This window comes from Neovison vison, chromosome 9 (genome assembly GCF_020171115.1).
Source record: "Neovison vison isolate M4711 chromosome 9, ASM_NN_V1, whole genome shotgun sequence".
In the NCBI taxonomy this organism is placed as follows: domain Eukaryota; kingdom Metazoa; phylum Chordata; class Mammalia; order Carnivora; family Mustelidae; genus Neogale; species Neogale vison.
In genome coordinates, this window is record NC_058099.1 from 97,426,049 (window position 1) to 97,448,666 (window position 22,618).

A 22,618-nucleotide genomic window follows, 5' to 3' on the forward strand; every position below is an offset into this window, starting at 1 on the left:
AGCAATGAGCCCGATGCAGGACTTGATCCTGGCATTCCAGGATCATGACCCAAGCTGAATGCAGTCACCCAACCAACTGAGCCACCCAGGAATCCCTCCCAAGGCACTTTTAAGTAGTAATAAAAACACTTGTTTTCTGCACACTGCCCTTCCCCCCATTCCTTCCTTCGAGTCCTTTGCTTGCTTCACAAGCCGCTGTGAATCAAGTCACCTATCTTGTACGGTCATTTCTTTTCTGACTATGGCTTTCTTTCCGGGGTTTCCCTTCCTTCCATAAACTACCCAAACCTGAAGGTAAGAATCTTCTTTTTTCACATAAATCTCTATGGAAAGAGCTTCATGAGGACTTTGGCTAACTCTCTACCAGGGACTATCTGAAAGACACAGAACTCTAAAGTTTTGGTACTGACTCTGTGACACAAGGACTTAGAATAGATACATATTTCAGTCTTAGTCCCCATTCCTGGCAGAGCTCCTAAAACCTTTGTCATTTCCTAACTGGTAACAGCCATAAAGGGGTCCTTTGTTATGCTAACGAGGGGACTTCTGGAAAGCCCCCAGGTCACCTAAGGATGGCTTTCAATCATCAAAAGCCAATGATTTAATGAATCCTGCCTAAGTAGTTAAGCCTCCCTTACCCCCAAGGATGGGGTGTGAAGTGCTTCCAGGTTAGTGAATGCATCCACATGCTCTGAGGACAGCCCACACCAGCTCCCTGGGGGACAGAAGTCCTGTGCTCAGGACCACCCCGGCCTCACCCCATGAACTGCACTCCACCATTCACGTGTACCCTTTACATCCTTTCACAATAAACTGGTACAGTGTCGCTGAGCTATGAGCTGCTCTAGCAAATGAATTCAACTGGAGGAGGTCACAGGTCTGTCAGAAGCACAGGACTTGCAACTGCCATCTGCAGTGAGGCTGTAGGAGGGTGGGGGGGACCGCTTGCAGGACTGGGCCCTTAACCTGTGCAATCTGATGCTAGTGTCTGAATGAGTTCACTGGTTGGTGGGTTCCTGGCAACGCTGAGAGGCCACCTCTCTGAATCTCCAGCTCCTCACCTGTAACAGGGGCATCACGTGTAAAAGTGTATTACAATCTGAAAATTGTAAGGTATCCTTTTTTTATATCTCTCTACTTCTAAGATTTTTATGTGCATTACTTTTCAACCAAAAATGAAAAAAACCCACCTCTTGTAGAGATTTTCTATTTAAGCCTAACATTTTTTCAAAAACTTCTATTTTTTAGAGGTGCTTGGGTGGCTCAGTCAGGTAAGCATCTGCTTTTGGGTTGGGTCATGGTCCCAGGGTCCTGGGATCAAGCCCCGAGTCAGGCTCCCTGCTTAGCGCTGAGCCTGCTTCTCCCTCTCACTCTGCCCCTCCCCACTGCTCAAGTTCTCTCTCTCTCTCAAATAAATAAAATCTTAAGAAAACAAAAAAAAGGACAACAAGCTTTTAGTTTTACACCAAAAGAAATGTAAGCTTTCATTCTATCCCAAAATAAGGTAAAGTGATCTTCTTTGTATCAGTCGTAGATAACCAGGCCGATACTTACCTTTAATCTTCACGTACTGCATGTCTGGATTAACACACAAGGCAAGGTTACTAGGTAGAGTCCAGGGAGTGGTCGTCCAAGCCACCAAAGACACATTTTCATCTTCCTCCAAAGGGAAAGTTACAAACACTGAAGGGTCTTGAACATCCTGAGATAAAATGAGATAAAACACCTTTTTATAAAATCCATAATAATAGGTGCAGAAGAAAAGGGAACTGATCCTAAAAAACAGATTTCCTGAATAAAAACCAGCTGCCATATTTATAAAAAGAAAATACAAAGCCAGAAATTCCAATTTAATTTCTCTATATTCTTGAAAAATGTTTTAACAATTTGGTAGTCATAAGTAAAACATTTTAAATGTATCAAGACGAATATGCATTAGAGGTTTCAATATTATAATGACCTACTTTTACAATAAATCCATAAAAAGTCAGCTCAACAAAATAATGCTTCCGAAAGGTAGAATGATTCTTTATTCCAAAATAAAAGAATGAATCATTTTTAAACACCATGTACTTAAAACTGCAATATGCCAATATTAATTCAGTTCATTAAATAAAAAGTTGGTTCCAACTCCATGGCAACATGAAAATATCAAGGATTTAAAAATATTTAATAAATAGCTCCAAAGTAGAAAAACTCATCCCCTGACCCAGGCCAACTCACTGAGCTCTGAATAAAGTGCCCTGAGAAGGAGGAGCTCTGGCATCTTCACCTCATCCACACGGGAACCGTCAGGCACACCTGAAGGAGTGCTGGCCTGTGCGCCTCGAATGCCAGCATCAGGAATCCCAGACACAGAGGCGCTGCTCCAAGAAGGCTGGGCATGGAGCACCCGAACAAAAGACATACCCTACAATTCTCTTTTGCTGAAAATGACATCAGTGGGACCACTAACAGAATCAACCTACAGATTAGATGGTAACACTTCACAATGTTGATTCCCTAACTTCAATAACTTCAATTACATGGAAAGAAATATGTACTTAAACCTTTAGAGGAAAAGGTACATCATGTCTACAACCTACTCTCAAAGGGCCCTGTTCTACCGCCATTTCCTAGAGGGAGAGCGGACAATGCGGATGTGGTCAAAGAGGGTGGCCATCAATTATGAACTTTTCAGTAAATCTAAAATTATGTCAAAAGTTAGAAATAAAAACAAACCTTAGTTGCAACCAACATAACTGTAAATTGGCTAGAGAAAAGACAGAAAATGCTAAGCGCTGGCAAGAAAGCTGAGTACTCACTGGCTGGAGGGAGTCCAGATTAGGACATCCAGAGTAGGAGGAAGCAAACCATGATGCACGGGCCAACTCTGGCCTCACCCGTGTTCTTATACCACAAGAACAAAGAATGATTTTGACAGAGTTGAGTACTTGCAACAGAGAACATCCAGCCCACAAGGCCTAAAATACTATCTGGCACTTCACAGTTTGCCGACCCTGGTACACCCTATGACTCAGTAATTCCACTTCTGGGTATGTAACCCATAGAAGATGTGTATGCTTGCTCCCCACTTCTACAAAGTTCATAGTAGCACTACTGATCAGAGCCCCAAACTGGAATCACCTACATACTCATCAATGGTACAGTGGGTAAAGTAAGTGCCAGACAGTAATTAGAACGATGATCTACAACTACATACAATATGAATGACTTTTCACAAACATAACCTTGAGCAAGAGAGGCCAGGCACAACAAAGAATGTAGGGCACAATTCACGTATGTATAATACAATGTCTGAAAATTCAGATGCCATAAAAAAGATAAATACTTTTATATACCACAATTGGTTTACCTTTTAGAACAGAAACTCAGTTTACTTCTGCACAGCCTGCTCATCCCAAGTACTTGTGTACTTACAGAAGATGATACCCTCTAAAAGCTCTAGGAGCTCACAGCTAGTCTGGGGATCTAACATGCAGAAATCTAGAAGCCAAAGAAAACTGCAGCGTAAGTACACAGGATTTACGTTCAAAAATGTTCTCAGCAACACTGTTTGCTACCATTCAAAACACCTGAAAATGTCTATCAAAAGAATGAATACGCTGCAATCTGTCAGATCGAACACTGTACAGCAGATAAAAATTAACTCAAAACTACATGTGTCAAGGTGAAGAATCTTTAAAACTTAATGCTTCCTATGAATGGCAAGGTACGGAGTAAGTGCAATGTATGGGGTTAAAGACAAGCCTAAGAGCGTGACATACTGTTTGTGAATACTTAGGTAGATAGTAAAAGTATAAAATCATGCATGGAAAGAAACACTGGATTTGACACAGCTGTCACCTATCAGGCTGTAAGGAAGTGGAGAAATGTGCTGTAAATATATAAATTGTGGACTATTCACTTGCATAGGAGCTAGAACAAAAGATCCCTAACTCCACAGAACACAGATGACTGTCACAAACATCATGCTGAGAAAAGCCATTTACAAATGAAAGCCATTTTTTTTTTTAAAGATTTTTTTTATTTGTTTATTTGACAGACAGAGATTACAAGTAGACAGAGAGGCAGGCAGAGAGAGAGAGAGAGGGAAGCAGGCTCCCTGCTGAGCAGAGAGCCCGATGCGGGACTCGATCCCAGGACCCTGGGATCATGACCTGAGCCGAAGGCTGCGGCTTAACCCACTGAGCCACCCAGGCGCCCATGAAAGCCATTTTAAACAGTGACCTCTGCTCATGACACACATACCAAAGGAAGGACATCAACAAATATGAGACATTCCAATTCAGAGGACCGTGGAGACGTAACCAGCAAAATTCATTACAGGAAACTCTAGAAGATAAAACCTGTTTCCTAAACAATGATTTTCAAGGGAAAAAACGGGGAAGACAGCAAAATGGAGACCACAGATGAAAACAGACCTGAAAGCCAACTGCAGCCACACATGAGTCTTTCTTAGATCTTGATTAAAAAAAACAACAAACAACAGAGGGAAAAAGGCCTGGTATTTGAGAGACATACAGAAATGTGAACAATGGGGCACCTGGGTGGCTCAGCTGTTAAGCGCCTGCCTTCGGCTCAGGTCATGATCCCAGGGTCCTGGCATTCAGCCCCGAATCAAGATTCCTGCTTAGCAGGAAGCCTGCTTTTCTCTCTCCCACTCCCCTGCTTGTGTTCCCTCTCTTGCTGTGTCTTTCTCTGTCAAAAAAATAGATAAAATCTTAAAAAAGAAAATGTGAACACTGACAATATCTAGGCATTAGACCATTATAATAGATAATTCACACTACTGATGACTGAGGACTGTCTTAGGTGTAATAACTGTTCTATGGTAATGTGGAAAAAATGAAGATTTCTTGTGTTTTAAAGATATTTAATGTATTAATACAATTCTCAAACAAACTAGGTCCTTTAAAAACAAAGAGGGCTAGATGAGGTCTCGGAAATGAAAACACCTCCTGAGTACACACACGAGAAGAGAAGTTCCACGTTTCAAACTCACCGCCTTTACCGCCTTCTCGGTAAGGTAAAGCAGCGAGTGTACTTCGGTGACACGAGACCCGTCTCAGCTCTCCTTTCACAGCAGCCACAGCAGTTACTCCATCCATCAGACAAAAAGATTGTAATATTGCCCACCGAGGACAAATCAGATTTGCTTCCAACTACTTGTAACAAATGACTAACATGACAAGGTCCCAGATGAGGCATCCTCATTCAAACCAAGACCTCTTCTAAAAGCAGTGACTGGAGGGAAACAGGGCAGAGCTGGACTAGATAACCCGAGAGAGGCACAAAGGTACGGTCAAAACGAGCAGACACTGTCAGGTAAAGATACACCCTTCACAAATCTCAAGGGGATAAAAAAAATCCTTCTTTTACCCTTTATGGAGCCTCAGTTCAGTGACTGGCAACACTAGCAGCACTCCGTAAGAAACGGTCAATCTGACGGACTCCCCCGGCTCACATTCCACACCGGGACTGGCTACTGTGATCACAATCCTTTAACTTCCATGGCACAAGTTAAAGCCCGATGACATCACACGCACCTTGTAGTTCTGGTGAGATTCGAAGTTGGACAGTGGAGTGTTGCATGCGGTGGAGAAGGGCATGACTTTCACACCTCTATACACAAGGCCTTTATCATAGAGCTGCTTGAAGACCCACCTAGCAAGTAAAGACACAGTTTTACAACAATGACACAACCAAAATTCTGTCTCCCCAAACTCAGATATTTATGTGTTTGTCTTCAGTAGAGTTTCTATCAGCCAATCAAATGGAAAAAGCAGGTCTCTCAACTGTGGACTGGCTGGCAAATTAAAACAGATTCGCAGGAGACATTGTATAGACATTAAAAGTGGTAGTATCTGACCATGGAAAGATGTTCATGACTTGATGTTGTGTAAGAAAAGCAATCCACACCATACTGTCCACTGACGTACTAACTGGAAAAACTGTACATATCCATATATACTTACATTTTTTAGAGGTGCTGAAAGAGCAAATTTTTACCAATATGTTAACCAATATGTTAACAATATTGTTGGGATTTTAGTTTTTGCTTTTCTTAATAGTTTTCTGGTATATTGCTTAAATTTTACTATATTGTGGGCAGTTTTACAAAGGCAATTTAAAAAGAATAAATAGTTGGGATTAGGATATCTCTCCTACAGTTAGTCAAAAACTTTTTTTTTTTTTTTAAAGATTTTATTTATTTATTTGACAGAGAGAGACCAAGCAGGCAGAGAGGCAGGCAGAGAGAGAGAGAGAGGAGGAAGCAGGCTCCCTGCCGAACAGAGAGCCCAATGTGGGACTCCATCCCAGGACTCTGAGATCATGACCTGAGCCGGAGGCAGAGGCCCAACCCACTGAGCCACCCAGGCACCCCAGTCAAAAACTTTTATTAAACATTCAACCATGTTGCTTTAAGCTAAATGTACCAAAATGCTGACATGTCAATGGTAACAGACATCCTGGGGTCTCCAGACCTGTTCCAGCTGGATGTCAGGATGCATTGGTGGGAACCCTTAATTCTGTCTTTATGTATAATTTTTATAGTCCAATTCCTATGTGCTTGGTACAATAAACTCTTTCCCACTTGTTAAAAATACATTTTTACGGAAAATTGTGCACATTTTTTCATAGTATTGCTTGGCTTTAAACAAAGATTAAAAAGTGAAGTTCTATGTAAAATTGCCCAAATTTATGAGACATAACTGACATGTAGCACTGTATTAGATTCAGATGTGCAACACAAGGATTTGGTATTTGTACACACTGCACAATCATCACCACAGTAAGTCTACTCATCCTCCACTACAAAGGTTACAATATTTTTCTTATGAGAACTTCTAAGATTTATCATCTGGGCAACTTAAAATATGCACAATGTTACTGACTATAGTCACCATGCTGTGTGCTCCCTCTCCGTGATTTACTTATAACTGTAAGTTTGTACCTCTTGACCTCCCTTTACCCACTGCCCACCTCCAAATTCTTCTTTCCCCTGGCAAATACCATTCTGTTCTCTGTGTCTGTAAGTCTTGTTATTTTATCTTTTTGAAGATTTTATTTATTTACTTGAGGGAGAGAGAGAGGAAGGGAACAGCAGGCAGAGGGAGAGGGAGAAGCAGGCTTCCCAGTGAGCAGGGAGCCCAACGAAGGGCTTGATCCTAGGACCCTGGGATCACGACCTGAGCAGAAGGCAGACACTCAACTGACTGAGCCACCCAGGTACCCCAAGTTTTGTTATTTTAGATTCCGCATCTAAGTGAAATCAAAAGGTATTTCTTTCTGACTTAGGTCTCTTAGCGTAATACCTCAAGGTCCACCATGTTGTCAAATGGCAAGAATTACTCTTTCTTATGACTGAGTGATACTCTATTTTACGCTCCCTCCCTCCCCCTGCATCCTTTTTCTCTTAAGAGGAGAGGGAGGAAGTGGGGAGGGGTGGAGAGAGGGGGAGAATCTTCAACAGGCTACACACCCAGTATGGAGCTTGATGTGGGGCTCCATCTCACAACCCTGAGATTGTGAACTGAGCCGAAATCAGAAGTTGGATGCTTAACTCACTGAGCCACCAGGGCCCCCACCCCACATCTTTTTTTTTTTTTTTTAAAGATTTTATTTTGAAGAAAGAGAGGGGAGCGGGTAAGCAGGGGAGTGGAGGAGGTAGGAGGAGAGAGACTCTCAAGCAGACTCCACCCTGAGCACAGAGCCTGATGCGGGGCTCCATCCCACTGACCCTGACATTGTGACTGGAGTCAAAATCAGTCGACGCTCAACTAACTGAGTCACCCAGACACGCACCCCTGCTTTCTTTTTTTTTTTTAATCTGTTAGTCAGTCAGTGCACTCTCAGGTTGGTATCATAGCTAGGCTACTGTAAATAATATTGTGATGAACATAAGGGTACACACATCTTTTTTGAAGTAGTGTTTTGGGAGGTTTTTTGGATAAATACCCAGAAGCAGAATTACTGCATCATATGGTATTTCTATTTTTAGTATTTTGAGGTCCTCTTTACTGTGGAGCCCCACGTGCCTCCATTTCATTGAGGTTTTTTCTTGTTGTTTTGTTTAGAACTTATTCCTCTGTCTCCTCATTTTGCTTGATGCTCCGGGTTTGTTTCTTTGTACCACGTAAAACCGCTACCTCTCCCAGTCTTGAAGGAGCAGTCTCATGTGGAAGATGAAATTTATTGTTCAACCTTGCCCTAGAGCTCTCGGTTATCTCTCAAACTTTGTGACTGCCTAAGCAGCCTGACTTATTCTCCCATGCAAGTACTAACCAGGCCTGACCCTGCTTAGCTTCCGAGATCAGACGAGATTGGGCGTATTCAGGGTGGTACGGCTGTAGACCTGACTTACTCTCAATAGTTCGCTGTTGGTGGAAGTGTTCCAAGACCTGTGAGTGTACCAGGGTGAGGTCTCTCTGTCAGGACCTAGTTTCAGGCTGAATGTGAACCCAGACACTCAAGCAGCAGCTTTTACAAAGAACACAAATAGAGGGGGCGCCTGGGTGGCTCAGCCGGCGAAAGGTCTGCCTTCAGCTCAGGTCATGATTCCAGGATCCTGGGATCAAGCCCCGTGTAAGGATCCCTGCTCAGTGGAGAGTCTGCTTTTCCCTCCCACTCTCCCCTTGTGTTCTCTCAAATAAAAAAATAAAATCCTAAAAAAATTAAGTACACAAATGTGTACGGCCCTGTGGGACCGCACTATAAAGCTTATGGACTTCCAGATCAGGCAATTTGGTCCCCTGGCTAATAGCTGCAAAAACTGGGTATATATATAAACTTCTTTCTGGGAGGTATCAGTGAGCAGCAGTGAGGCTGAGAGACAGCACAAATATGGTGTCCCCTGGGGCACATTCCCAAGGACCCCTTTGTAGCCTATAGATATAGTAGTAAACCTAAGGCAGCCCCTCAGGCTGAAGTTCTAAGACAAGTAAATCAATCAATCTATCTCTGCCTCCCAGTGCCCATCTTGATGTGGGCCTTTTGTAGTGGAGGAGTTGTTCAGCTAGTTTCCAGGTCTTTTTCCCAGGGAATTGTAGATCTATGTGAGCAGACTCTCCACTGAGCATGGAGCCTTACACGGGGCTTGATCCCAGGATTCTGGGATCACGACCTGAGCCGAAGGCAGACCTTTCACCAACTGAGCCACCCAGGCGCCCCCTCTATTTGTTTTTTTTTTTTAAAGATTTTATTTATTTATTTGACAGAGAGAAATCACAAGTAGACGGAGAGGCAGGCAGAGAGAGAGAGAGAGGGAAGCAAGCTCCCTGCTGAGCAGAGAGCCCGATGCGGGACTCGATCCCAGGACTCTGAGATCATGACCTGAGCCGAAGGCAGCGGCTTAATCCACTGAGCCACCCAGGCGCCCTCCTACTATCTTTTTATATTCCCTCTAAACCTATATGCCTTATATATCTGCCAACATGTTCCCCAGTAATATTCTAATACTTAGAAGCTTTCTAAAAAATGAGTTATTTATTTAATTTATTTGAAAGAGAGAGACAGAGACAGCAAGACAGAGCACAGGTAGGGAGAGGAAGGAGAAACAGGCTCCCCGCTGAGCAGGGCCTAGATCCCCCTGACCTGGGCCTAAGGCAGATGCTTAACCGACCAAGCCGCCCAGGAGCCCTAATGCTGAGAAGCTTTGAAAACTGTTTTCTCTGATTCAAGTATGGTTTTACATAAAGTAAGAAGTATTGTGTAGAACTATATTGTCCAACATGGTAGACACTAGCCACATGTGCTCTTTCTAAAACAAAACAAAACAAAACATTATTTTTAAGTAATCTCTGTACCCAACATGGGGGATGAATTTCTAACGCTGAGATCAAGAGTCACATGCTCCACTAACGGAGCCAGTCAGGCACCCTGACGTGTGCTAATTTAAATTTAAATTAAAACGAGAAATTCATTTTCTTGACCATACTAGCCACATTTAAGAGCTCGGGAGGTGTGTAACCCAAATTGTGGTTTTTAGAGCTTCTCTGATCTTAAGAAGTCTAGCTGTTCAGGGTGCCTGGGTGGCTCAGTGGGTTGAGCCGCTGCCTTCGGCTCAGGTCATGATCTCAGGGTCCTGGGATCGAGTCCCGCATGGGGCTCTCTGCTCAGCAGGGAGCCTGCTTCCTCCTCTCTCTCTCTGCCTGCCTCTCTGCCTACTTGTGATCTGTCTCTGTCAAATAAATAAATAAAATCTTTAAAAAAAAAAAAAAAAAAAGAAGTCTAGCTGTTCAGTGAATGGAAAGCCCCCTCTGGAGACTCTTATCAGCTTCCAACCTTGCAGTCTGGAGATGGGTCTGGAGATGCGATCACAGGGGCCTGTCAAGTCAGAGGGTCTGAGAACTGCCCCCCAAGGCATCTAGCTCCTGAGGGGCCAAGGAATTGTGCCAAGCATGTACCACAGATCTCGACCAACAGCAATGCAAGCAGGTGGACAGGAAGGCAGTAAGAGCCACAAGTGCCTACAAAGCGCACAAAAGAAGTGCATCATACCAAAGAGCTTTGCAACTCACCTGTCACTATGCGTAATTTAAAAAAAGAGGCCTTCCTCCAGGCCCAAGGTCTGTGCTTAGGGCACTTGGCAGTCATAATAACGGTATTTGTTTGCCCAGTAAGGAGATGTAATGATTCTCATATAGAGGTTCACCTATTAAGACTTTGGCATTGTAACACTTGTTTTGTAATAGTAAAAAGAAGCAATGCTAGTAAAAAGAAGTAACTTGCTATGCAAGCGACTGCACTATACAACTTGTCTCAGTATAAAATACAAGTACACAATATCTTAGGCTTAATAAACAAAACAAAAACACTTCTGAAACTTCATTTCCCTAAATTTGGTACCAATTCGGCCAAAAACAAACAAACAAACAAACGACAACAGAAAACCCACCAAAAAACCCCCTCAATACCCTTCAACTGACATCAGGCCATTTATATTCTTTGTTTTGTCTACTTAGCATGAACAATTGTGTGTTCTGATGCAAAAATACTGATGTATTTGATTACAGGCTGCTGCTAACCCTGCTGGAGCCATTATACTACAGAGTACATGCTTATCCTATTACCTTAGCAGAATCCAAAATTTATTGAATTATAAAACAAATCTAGGGGTTGATAAACAGCTAGCACACAAAAGATTTTCAGGACAGTAAAAATACTCTATATGATGCTAGCATGATGGCTACATGTTATTTGTCCAAACCTACAGAACATACAACACCAAGAGTGACCCTTAATGTATAACTATAGACTTCGGGTGATTATGAGGTGTCAGTGTATGTCATCAATGGTAACAAATGTGTCACTCTGAGGGGAGCTGTTGGTAGTGGAGGAGGCCATGCATGCGTGGGGGCAGGGTACAGGGGAAATCTCTGTACCTTCCTCTCAATTTTGCTATGAACTGAAAAGTGCTCAAAATAAATCTTTAAAAACAAAAAACAAATGCATCCCAAAGACTAAAAAAAAATCCATCCCAAAGACTTTTGATAAATAATTGTGAATCTGAAAAACCGATTCACACTAGAGGATCTCTCCACTAAGCAATAAACAGAATATTCATTATATTTAAATTTCAAGTAAACCTACCAGACAGATTCCATGAATTGTGGATACAGAGTTTTGTAGTCATTGTCAAAGTCAATCCATCGGCCAAGTCTGGTAACAGTGGACTTTAAAAATATGAATGTTAGAGTTATTAAACAATGATATTTGTTATTGCACATTGATGTGTCTCATTTCTATCGTCATCACATATACAATGATTTTGGGAAAACAAAACAACTAATGTTTCAGGTAAACCTATGTAGTAAACAACACACTACGTAAGGTTCAGAACCAATTTTCTTGGCATTCATCCTATATGCAGATGATGTCAGTTAAAAATATTCGGATTCCTTTATAAAAGTTTACCCAAACTAGCATTTGGCATACACCACAGGTGTAACTGTTGCTGGCAAGAATCATCAATGGATGCTAAAATTCATAAACAAAAGTATAAGAAATAGGGTATTTGCAAAGACTCCCCAACAGCATACTTAATTACAAAGGAAAAACTGTAAATTAACAATGGGAAAACCTGACATATACTACCTTAGTGAACAAAATTAATGTCAAGAATGAGATATATTAGCATCACAGGCCTCCTGATAATGACAGAATGAGAAGGGCATGATGTCACTTCTGAGTATTCTTGTAAAAAATGCGTACATAATGAAAGCTTAATCATGAGAAAGCGCCAGACTTTGGAGCACTTTCTACAAAATAACTAGTCTGTACTCTTTAAAAGTGACACGGTCAGGTGCCTGGCTGGCTCAGTTGGAAGAGCATCTGACTCTCGATTTTGGGGTTGTAAGCTTGAGTCTCATGTTGGGTGTAGAAATTAAATAAGTAAATAAACTTAAAAAGAAAAAGTGATAAGATCATAAAAGACAAAGAAAGGTTGAGGGAATCCTCCGGGTTGAAGTAGAATAAGGAATATGACAACTATATGCAATGTGTGTTCCTAGACTGGATCCTGGGTCAGAAATAATTAGTGGATGGGGCGCCTGGGTAGCTCAATGGGTTAAGCCTCTGCCTTCGGCTCAGGTCATGATCCCAGGGTCCTGGGATCGAGCCCTGCATCGGGCTCTCTACTCAGCAGGGAGCCTGCTTTCTCTCTTTCTCTCTGCCTGCCTCTCTGCCTACTTGTGATCTCTGTCAATTAAATAAATAAAATCTTAAAAAAAAAATAATTAGTGGAACAAATGGTATAATCTGAAAGTCTATTATACTGTATCTGTTAATTTCTTGCTTTTGATAATTATGTTATGATTATTAAAGGTGTCAGAATTTGGGAAAGGAGAGTATAGGGGAATTTTTCGTAACTATTTTTGAAATTTTTTGCTAAGTCTGAATTATTTCAAAATGAAAAGTTAAAAAATAAAAAAAAATTTTTTAAGGCAAAAAAAAAGCCACATGCATATTACATTCGTTAGATTTTTTCCTTCTGGCAGCCAGGCAAGAAAGTCTGACTGCATCAAGTTAGGGGAAAAAAATTATTTTTAATAAAAAATTTAAAAATTGAAAAATAAAAAGTTAGGAGAGAATTGAGGAGCTTGATTTTCAGGTTGATGAAATCAGATTTTATTTACCAGCAAAGAGAAGCCACTCAGAATTCTGAGCAGGGAAGACAACGATGAGCAGTCTTGTGGGAGAGATAACCCGGCAAGACGAGTGCAAAGAATGCGAGCACAAGCCCAATCAAGAGATGGTTACAGAGACTCAGGGAGGGGGGTTGGGGGCCAGGGAGATTGTAGGAATGCAATGACTTGACAAGAGACACTGAAGAAAAAGACTTGATAGGATCTGGCATTTGATTTGATTGTGAGGATGGTGTGTGAGGCCTGGAAGACGGATACTATCCACAGAACAGGAGAATCTGAATTTTCCAACAGTAGGTTTGAGAAGTCAAAGTGGTGAGAGAGATGGAAAAACAGAAGCCAGACATGTTTTTAAGGTACACAGACACACTAGCTGGAGAACCAGGGAAGATGGGGGGACCTCTACTCCTCCACCCATCAGAACGAGAGAGACAGGAGCTCTGCCAGCCTTTCACAGGACTTACGAACAGAAGCAGTAGGTAGGACGGGAGTCAAATTAATAGAACACGGAGGCCAAATCTGAGTTGTTTTTAACAGCAACATTCAAGTTAATCTTTTTGCTAGGACAGCCTGATTCCTGTCATACACAGTGAGTAGGTAGGAGATTAAGTACTGAAGACAGTCAAGTACATAGATATGACAGGGCACAGTTTAAGCTCACAGCTTAATAGTGTTGTAGGTAGAAACTAAATATTTCTTTAAAGAGGGCGGTCAACCCTCCTATGTCAAAATCTCACACAGATAGCCATACTTTTGGATGTTTCTCATAAAAAGCACAAAAGGGATATAAACCTTCTCAACTCCATTTAAAAATTAAAGTTTTCATTCATTCCACTGAAAATAACCCAACATACCTTCCACTCAGTAGAATATCTCATCACAATTGCTCGGCACTGATTGTTATATTCTACAATCCCCATTTTGGCTACATCCTCTGGTCCTCTGATTCCCAGTGTCTTATCAATTTCATATTCCTGAAAATTTGCAGTAAGATTGTTAATATCCCTGCCCTCTGAAATAAATGCAATTCAGTAACTCTAGCAAATAACACAGATTTTAAAAAACTGGATCTCAAAAATCTAGAGAGAAAATGAACTATAAATAATATTGTAGCAACAAAGTACATTATAGGAAAAACTCATATTAACAAAGTACATTATAGAAAAAATTCATGATAAAATCCAATGCTCATTAAAAAAAAATCAGAACTTTTTGACTGGTGACTCAAACATACCACAGGTAAGCCATGACAATCCCATCCAAATCTTCTCTCAACATGAAACCCATTCTGGTGAGCATATCTGGTAACTATATCTTTAATTGTCCCTGCAAGTATATGTCCATAGTGAGGTAGTCCAGTTGCAAAAGGAGGCCCATCATAGAACGTAAATCTAATAGAGACAATAAAAAGGTTAAGGGACTTTAAAATAGCAAAAACTTAGGATAACATTTTTCTACAGATAGCTCCTATCATAGTAGAGTGATAAAAAGCAGATAGAATGTAGAAAAGCAGCAAATCAGAAAATTCAGACATAAATGGTTAAATATTTACGGGAGGTCCTGTCTTCAAAAAACCTTGTTACGGTGGAGCTGGAATGACCATCAGACTATCCACACTCGGTTTATTAGTTCCATGACATAAGGCAAGTTATTCATACCAATCCTGAGTTACCTCATCAGTAAAACAGGAACAAATATCTCATGATGTTTTCGAACACAGGAGACACATGATAAAAACAGTAAAGAAAGGACTGGTCTTTAAGTGAATGGAGACTAGAAGCAGGAAGTACTCCAACAGGAAGCTGGGACTAGTCTAGTGTTTAAATGAGGGTGGTTAAGTTCGAGAAACGTAGAATGGAAGAAGGTGATACATAAACTCTATTCAGACTTAAAGAAACAGAATCTACCTCAATATTTAAAAACTCATCCATTCAATATGTACCCATTGCACAAAGTACCCACTACGTAGAGAGCTAGGAGATGCTGGAAGCTTCTGCCTTCATGGAACTCAGTCTAAGAAATGACTATTCTCAAAAACTCTACCATTACCAAAGAAATTCACATACTTCGGCTTATGTTTTGATTGCTTTAAGCATTCCTGAAAACAGTTAAATTCAGACCAGAACTGTAAGATTTTCTCTTCTTCAGCAGGAAAATTGATGTTTTCTGGAACTTGCTGAACCATTTTGTTGCTGCAAGAGAAAAGCAAATTTATTATTCTTAACAGCAAAGTCTAGGAATAACATAGTGGCATACTTTAAAATGAGTGTATGTATTACTATCCATGACACTACACTATACTTTAAAAAACAGCACAGCTTTTTTGAATTATAGTTCACATACCATTAAGTCCATACTTATGTACAATTCAGTGGTTTTTAGTATATTCACGAGGTTGGGGAACCAGGAGCACGCTCTAATTCCACAACATCTTCATTACGGCTCTGCCCTGCCCGCTCCAAAAACCGGTCTACAGTAGCAGTCATTCTCTACTGCCTTCTTCCCCAGCCCCTGGGCAACAAATAATCTGCTTTGGGCAATACTGAGTTTTCTTATTCAGAACAGTTCATACAGATGGAATCATGTGTCTGTCTTATTAAATTATGTTTTCAAAGTTCTTCTCCGTTATAACATGTCTTTATACTTCATTATTTTTTATGGCTGACTATTTCATTGTATAGCTATGCCATATTTTATCCATTCATTAGTTCATGGACATTAGGAATGTTTCCACTTTTTGGCTATTAGGAACAGTCCTCCTATGAATATTCATGTATAACTTTTTTTTTTTTTTAATTTTATTTGACACAGGGAGAGAGATCACAAGTAGACAGAAAGGCAGGCAGCGGTGGGGGGGGGGGGGAGCCGGCCCTGCCGAGCAAAGAGCCCGAAGTGGGGCTCGATCCCAGGACCCTGAGATCATGACCTGAGCTGAAGGCAGAGGCTTAACCCACTGAGCCACCCAGGTACCCCCATGTATAAGATTTTGCATGGACATATGTTTTCAGTTCTTTTGGGTCTACATCCAGGAGTAGAATCACATGGAAACTGTGTTTAACTTTTGAGAAACTACCCGAAAATGTTTTCTAAAGCTGCCTCCTCATTTTATATTTTCCCAGCAGTGAGTATTTGCTTTTCTACATCCTCATGCCTGATTGTCCATTTCTGAATTATAGGAAATCCTGTGGGTATGAAGTGGTATCTTATCATGATTTTAATTTGCATTTTCTAGTGATTAGTGATGTTGATCACATATTCATGTGCTTATTGGCAATATTTATATCTTATTTGGAGAAATTACCATTCATCTTTTATACAATGTTTAAACTAGGTTGTCTTTTAACTGTTGAGTTATAAGAGTTCTTCATATACTCTAGACAGAAGTCCCTTATTGGGACTACAGAATTTGCAAAAATTTTCTCCCATTCTGTGGGTTGTGGTTTTTTTTTTTTTTTTTTTTTTTAAGATTTTATTTATTTGAGAGAGAGTGCAAGCAGGGAGAGGGGCAGATGGAGAAGCAGACTCCCTGCTGAGCGATCCCAACAAAGGGCTTATCCCCAAACCCCGAGATCATGACTCAAGCTGAAGGCAGGCTCTTACCTAACTGAGCCACCTGAGCGCCCCCTGTGGGTTGTCTTTATCTTTTTCACCTTATTGCTAAAGCACCACTTTTAATTTTTAGTGAAGTCAGTTTATCTACTTTTTGTTTTGTTCTTGAGCTTTTGGTGTCATATTTAAGAAACCACTACCTAAAACAAAATTGTGAAGGTTGAGCTCTTATATTTAGGTTGTTGATCTATTTTAAGTTATTTTTGTGAAGGTTGAGCTCTTATATTTAGGTTGTTGATCTATTTTAAGTTATTTTTGCATGTTGTGTGATGTAGGAATACACAGTACTTTTTAAAAAAGATTTTATTTGAGAGAGAGCAAGAGAGAGAGCAAGAGAGAGAGAGAGAGAGAAGCAGACACCCTGCTGATCAAGGAGTCTGATGCAGGACTTGATCCCAGGACCCAGATCACAACCTGAGCCGAAGGCATATGCTTAACTGCCACCCAAGTACCCCAGTACTTTTTGATTATTGTAATACTTGTTTCTAAATAACATTCTTCACTTATTTCTTAACTCTAATATAACATTTAGTAATTGTAGACAATATATTTCTAAGAAGAAACAAGAAAATCTTGGAAATTTATGTAAAGATACTAAAAATGAATTAATCTGAAAAAAGTAAATCTCAAAGTAGGTAAGAGTTTTTACCTACACTCACAGGACAGATAGCACTTTTGTTGAGATAACCTCATTTCTTTGAGGAAAACAGGTAAAACCTAAAAAAAAAAAAAAATAATAATAATAATAAAAGCTAAAAAGATAGGACTCTGACATTCAAATAATTTCTAGCTCATTCCAATTTTCTATTTTATTCCTTATATTGCTTATTCATGATTTTTGGGTTGGACAAACTGTATACATCCTGGATTTAGTCCCTAGTAAGAGAAGTCTTAAAGTGGCGTTTTTAAGAGTTCTGCTAAAAATCCCTGCAGAAACACCTGATCAGTCTGGGGCTTAACTACCTAGGGAGCATCCTCCAACCCATTCCTCCTCAAAGCCTATATATTCTTACTTAATAATCTCAATAAAGTTGGTGACCAGGTTTCCAAACCAACATCAGATTAAAAGGGACAAGACTGCTAATAGTGAGAAAACAACAGAGAAGATAAGAGAATCTTAAGAACTCAAGAACTTGGGGCACCTGGGTGGCTCAGTCAGTTAAGCATCTGCCTTTAGCTCGGGCCATGATCCCAGAGTCCTGGGATTGAGCCCCATGTCAGGCTCGTTGCTCAGCAGGGAGTCTGCTTCTCCTTCTCCCTCTGCAGATCCCCTGTTTGTGCACGCGCTCTCTCTCTCTCTCTCAAATAAATAAATAAAATCTTTTTTTTTTTTTTAACTTTTTTTTAGAAAGATTTTATTGAGACACCTTGGTGGCTCTGTTGTTAAGTGTCTGCCTTCAGCTCAGGTCGTGATCCCAGGGCTCTGGGATCCAGTCCCACACAGGGCTCCCTGCTTAGCTTGAAGCCTGCTTCTCCCTCTTCCGTTCCCCCTGTTTGTGTTTCCGCTCTTTCGGTATCTCTGTCAAATAAATAAATAAAATCTTAAAAAAAAAAAGATTTTAGGGGGCACCTGGGTGGCTCAGTGGGTTGGGCCGCTGCCTTCGGCTCGGGTCATGAACTCGGGGTCCTGGGATCAAGTCCTGCGTCGGGTTCTCTCCTCGGCGGGAAGCCTGCTTTCCTTCCTCTCTCTCTACCTGCCTCTCTGCTTACTTGTGATCTCTCTCTGTCAAATGAATAAATAAAATCTTAAAAAAAAAAAAAGATTTTATTTATTTGATAGAGAGAGCACAGCAGGGCGACTGGCAGGCAGAGGGAGAGGCAGGCCAAGGGAGAGCAAAGAGACCTAAATACCTCAGTCAATTCTGAAAGTACCAAAACCTTAAGCACAGTAATTGACCCATGCCATCCAAAAAAACAAAATTTTAAAAAAATTTATACACATTAAAAAAATTTTTTTAAAAGTTTTGTTTTTGTTGTTGTTGTTTTCATCATCAGTGTCTCTCCTTTTCTTTCATTTATTTTTGAGATGTGAGGCTGTCTTTGGATTTTATGTATGGAAAAAAATACGACAAGAACATCGAAGCATCCATTTCTGTCTAGGTGTCATTAAATGGCGTTAAGCAGAAGTTGAATGGCATTTTGGATCTTTGGATCTTGTTACAATGCCTGGCCTTTAAGGGTGTGTCTGTTCCCTAAATGATTTATTAGGGGTTCTGCTGGTTCAGTGACCACCTTGTTAGAGGCCTACTGAAACTGAAAAGGCTGCATCTGAAGATTAACAGATCTTTGGATATCAATACACTTCTTTCTGTCATTCTTCTTCTTCCTTTTTTTTAAAGATTTTATTTATTTATTTGCCAGAGAGAGAGGGAGAGAGAGCGAGCGAACACAGGCAGACAGAGAGGCAGGCAGAAGCAGAGGGAGAAGCAGGCTCCCTGCCGAGCAAGGAGCCCGATGTGGGACTCGATCCCAGGACCCTGGGATCATGACCTGAGCCGAAGGCAGCTGCTTAACCAACTGAGCCACCCAGGCGCCCCTCTTTCTGTCACTTCTAATCCTCCCAAGGCCAGTTCTAGAATTGCCAGCACCTATGGGAGCTGACTACAGTAGACTTACCAGGCCCACCTTGGACTGAGGATTCAGAACCTGTGTTTTAACAAGATCCTAGGGGATCAGCACACACAGTACAGTTTTTAAGTCACTACTCTTGAACTGTTCTAATCATTATTCAGGAATATCTATCTGAAAAAAAAAATTTTTTTTAGAAAGTGAGATTTACGTTTTTGGTGAAAAAGGGTCATAAGTTTTATAAAACTTTCTAGGGAGTTTCTATTCCCCCCAAATTAAGAATCAGGGCATTATTATGCCAAACACAAAGACTCAACATAACAGCACAGGGAGGAGCTATGTATCAGTGACCGGGCTGTGGCGGCTGCTGAGAGAAACAGCCCCCACGCATACATCACAGGATTGCTCTGGCCCTTCACATCCACTGGAGAGCTGTACTTGCAAACAGCATCCAGTAACCACAGGGCATGGAGTGTGGGGAGCAGAAAGAGGAGAAAGATTAATCACCAGGTCATGATAAGAGAAAAAAAATCTCTTCTTCTTCTTTCTTACCATAATCCTTGCCCTCCAACTCTCTGTATTCTAGACTCTTCCAGACCTGTTCAGAAATTTCTAGATAATCTCCTTGACTTTTACTTGTGTTTACTTCAATAGATCTTAGAAATGCATACAAAAATACTTTACAAATAAATACCCATGGGGCACTGGATGGCACAGTCAGTTAAGCATCTGACTCTTGATTTTGGCTTGGGTCATGATCTCAGGGTTGTGAGACTGAGCCCCCCACCAAACTCTGTCCTGGGTGTGGAGCCTGCTTAAGATTCTCTCTCTCCCTCTCCTCTTCTAAAAATAAAAATAAAAAATCCATGCACTTCCTTGCAACATCTGCTTGTCTTTAATTCCACTGTACTAGTAGTTTCACTATTCCTTCCCATTATCTGAAATCTGAGTCCCCTTAATAGTACCAGATAATCTCCACATCTAACTGATCACCAAAGTCATGTGCATCTGATCTCTAAGTCTATTTCTGTTCCCTCTTCTGCCTCCCCAGGTCTTTATAATATGTGACAGTAAGTCACATCTCACCCCAGAGGTGGGTCTATCTCCAGCTCTTTCTCAATTGAGTCATATCCTATTAACATATACCCCACAGATATACTTACTCAGATGTATAAAATATGGACAAAGATTCAATTGAAGCATATAGAGAAATATTTGAAAACAACTTGAACATCCATGAATAAGTGGCTAAAATAAATTATGGCACATCAGTCCCATGTAGGCATTAAAAATAACCCTAATATGTCAAATATACATACTGCCTATATATTGAGAAAGGAAAAAAAGGAGGTCATATTCTAACTATTTATACTATGCGTATTATCATTTTTAAGAGACTTAAAACATACGTATGTAAATAAAATCTATGTTTAAGTAATTTTGTATTTGAATTTAGAAGGCTATGCATCAAACTTCACTATGCCTACCATGGCGGGGCTGGGGAGCATGAAAGAACAAATCTTTGTTACTTCACACCACTTTTCTTGGTATGTTTTAACTTTATCACAAAAACTTTTAAAATAAAGAGAGAAATAAATACTGTATATCCGACATACCACTTCCTAAGAAGCAGCTCTGAAAGTACCATTTTTGTATTAAAAAAAACTCCTCTCTCCCAACAATATTCTGTACAGACTTTTCAATAGGGCACTCAAGGCCACCATGATCTTACCCCAAATTACTACTTTTCCTCCTGACCTTTCTCTTACCAAACTCAAGCACCAGGAACATCACACTGAGAAACAAAAACCACTTTCCTGATCTACTACTTTCATGCTTCTGGAACTCACCCCACATACTCTTAGCACTACCTAGCTTAAATAATGCACCCTCCTCTCTACGGCTTTTATCAATCCCCTTTTTCAGAACTAATATTCCCCTCCCGAGTCTGTTCCTCTCCTAAACCGTGTGGTTTTTCTTCACACACTCTCCAGTTCAACGGTAAATCCGCTGCTTGCAGAAGCAATCTTACTGGCTGTCCTCCAGGGTGTGCTGACACCCATGGTCTGAAGGAATCTCTTGGCCAGGGTCCTTCATTTCCATCAGCAATACTCCTCCCACCTGCCTTTTCAACCTATCCCACTCCACAGTTCCTCCTGGCACAAGACAATAATGATTAAGAGGGTTGGCTTTGGAATTCCTCCCCACCTTTTTTTTTTTTTTTTTAAAGATTTATCTATTTATTTGAGAGAGACAGAGAGTGCGAGTGGGGTGAAGGTCAGAAGGAGAGAGAGAGATGGAGAGAGTCTCAAGTAGACTCTACTTAAGCCCAGAGATGGACCTGCAGTACAGTCTCACGCCCCTGAGATCATGACCTGGACTGAAATCAAGAGCCTGATGCTCAATGGACTGAGCCAACCAGGTGCCCCTACTGATACTTTGTTTTAAAAGTTCATGATAAGGGATGCCTGGGTGGCTCAGTGGGTTAAAGCCTTTGCCTTCAGCTCAGGTCATGACGCTAGAGTCCTGGGACTGGGTCTGCATCCAGTCGTATCCCGTCCTTCTGCTCAGCAGGAGCCTGCTTTCCCCTCTATCTGCCTGCCTCTCTGCTTACTTGTGATCTCTCTCTCTCTGTCAAATAAATAAAATCTTTAAAGAAAAAAAGTTCATGATACTACTAGGAATCTCCTAAATCAATTACTTTACCTCTAGTTTCATCCCTCCTGATCTTTATGCAAAACCTGATGCTAAAACTAAGCCTCACCTTTGTATTAAAAAACAAACAAAACAAAAAACAAAAAACCCCTCTTCTTTTCTGGACTCCTTCCCAACACCATTTCATTCAACACCAAAAACTCATAAGGCTGGAGGCTGCCATCTCCCACTTGCTTCCTGCACACCCTAAAGTTGCAGTGACCGCCAGTTCCCCTCTTCTGAAACAACACACACACTTCCAAATCCTGCCGTACTTACTAGGGTCCTTTAGACCTAACCTCTCCTCCAAGTCCGACTCAGCTTCCAGGCCCCAAGCTCAGGGCAGCTCCTGAGAAGACTTCTTTCTCCCCGCTACAAACCCCATAGGAAAACTGTCCTCCTGCTCCGGGCTGCGGGCACATGCACCAGGCACAATGCATATTCCGCCGAGATGCTGTGCTTACTCACCACCAACCCCAGGTCCTTGGCAATAAACCCTCCTTCCCGCGAGCTAAGACCAGATTTTATTAAAGGAATGCCCCGATCGTCAAATCATTTCCCCACATTCTGAAATGCCACAACAAATTCTCGCCATCACC

General features: G+C 41.1%; 1 protein-coding gene and 1 non-coding gene across 4 annotated transcripts in view; both read right to left on the bottom strand.

The window, feature by feature from the left end:
* Positions 1–22,618, bottom strand: part of IARS1 (isoleucyl-tRNA synthetase 1) — a 69,089-nt gene that overhangs the window by 46,045 nt on the left and 426 nt on the right. For 2 of the 3 annotated variants that reach the window (XM_044266028.1, XM_044266027.1), the window contains exons 2-7: positions 15,215–15,340; positions 14,383–14,539; positions 14,003–14,122; positions 11,596–11,678; positions 5,550–5,667; positions 1,555–1,702 (exon numbers count right to left, since the gene is read on the bottom strand). In XM_044266028.1, the coding sequence (XP_044121963.1) occupies positions 1,555–1,702; positions 5,550–5,667; positions 11,596–11,678; positions 14,003–14,122; positions 14,383–14,539; positions 15,215–15,333 (745 nt within the window). In that variant the 5' untranslated portion in view covers positions 15,334–15,340. Of the gene's footprint in view, positions 1–1,554; positions 1,703–5,549; positions 5,668–11,595; positions 11,679–14,002; positions 14,123–14,382; positions 14,540–15,214; positions 15,341–19,373; positions 19,396–22,618 lie in introns of those variants that run through there. The other variant, XM_044266026.1, reaches the window with a different exon arrangement.
* Positions 19,662–19,792, bottom strand: LOC122917929. The gene has a single exon (XR_006386540.1). It is a non-coding gene; the product is annotated as a small nucleolar RNA SNORA84 (small nucleolar RNA).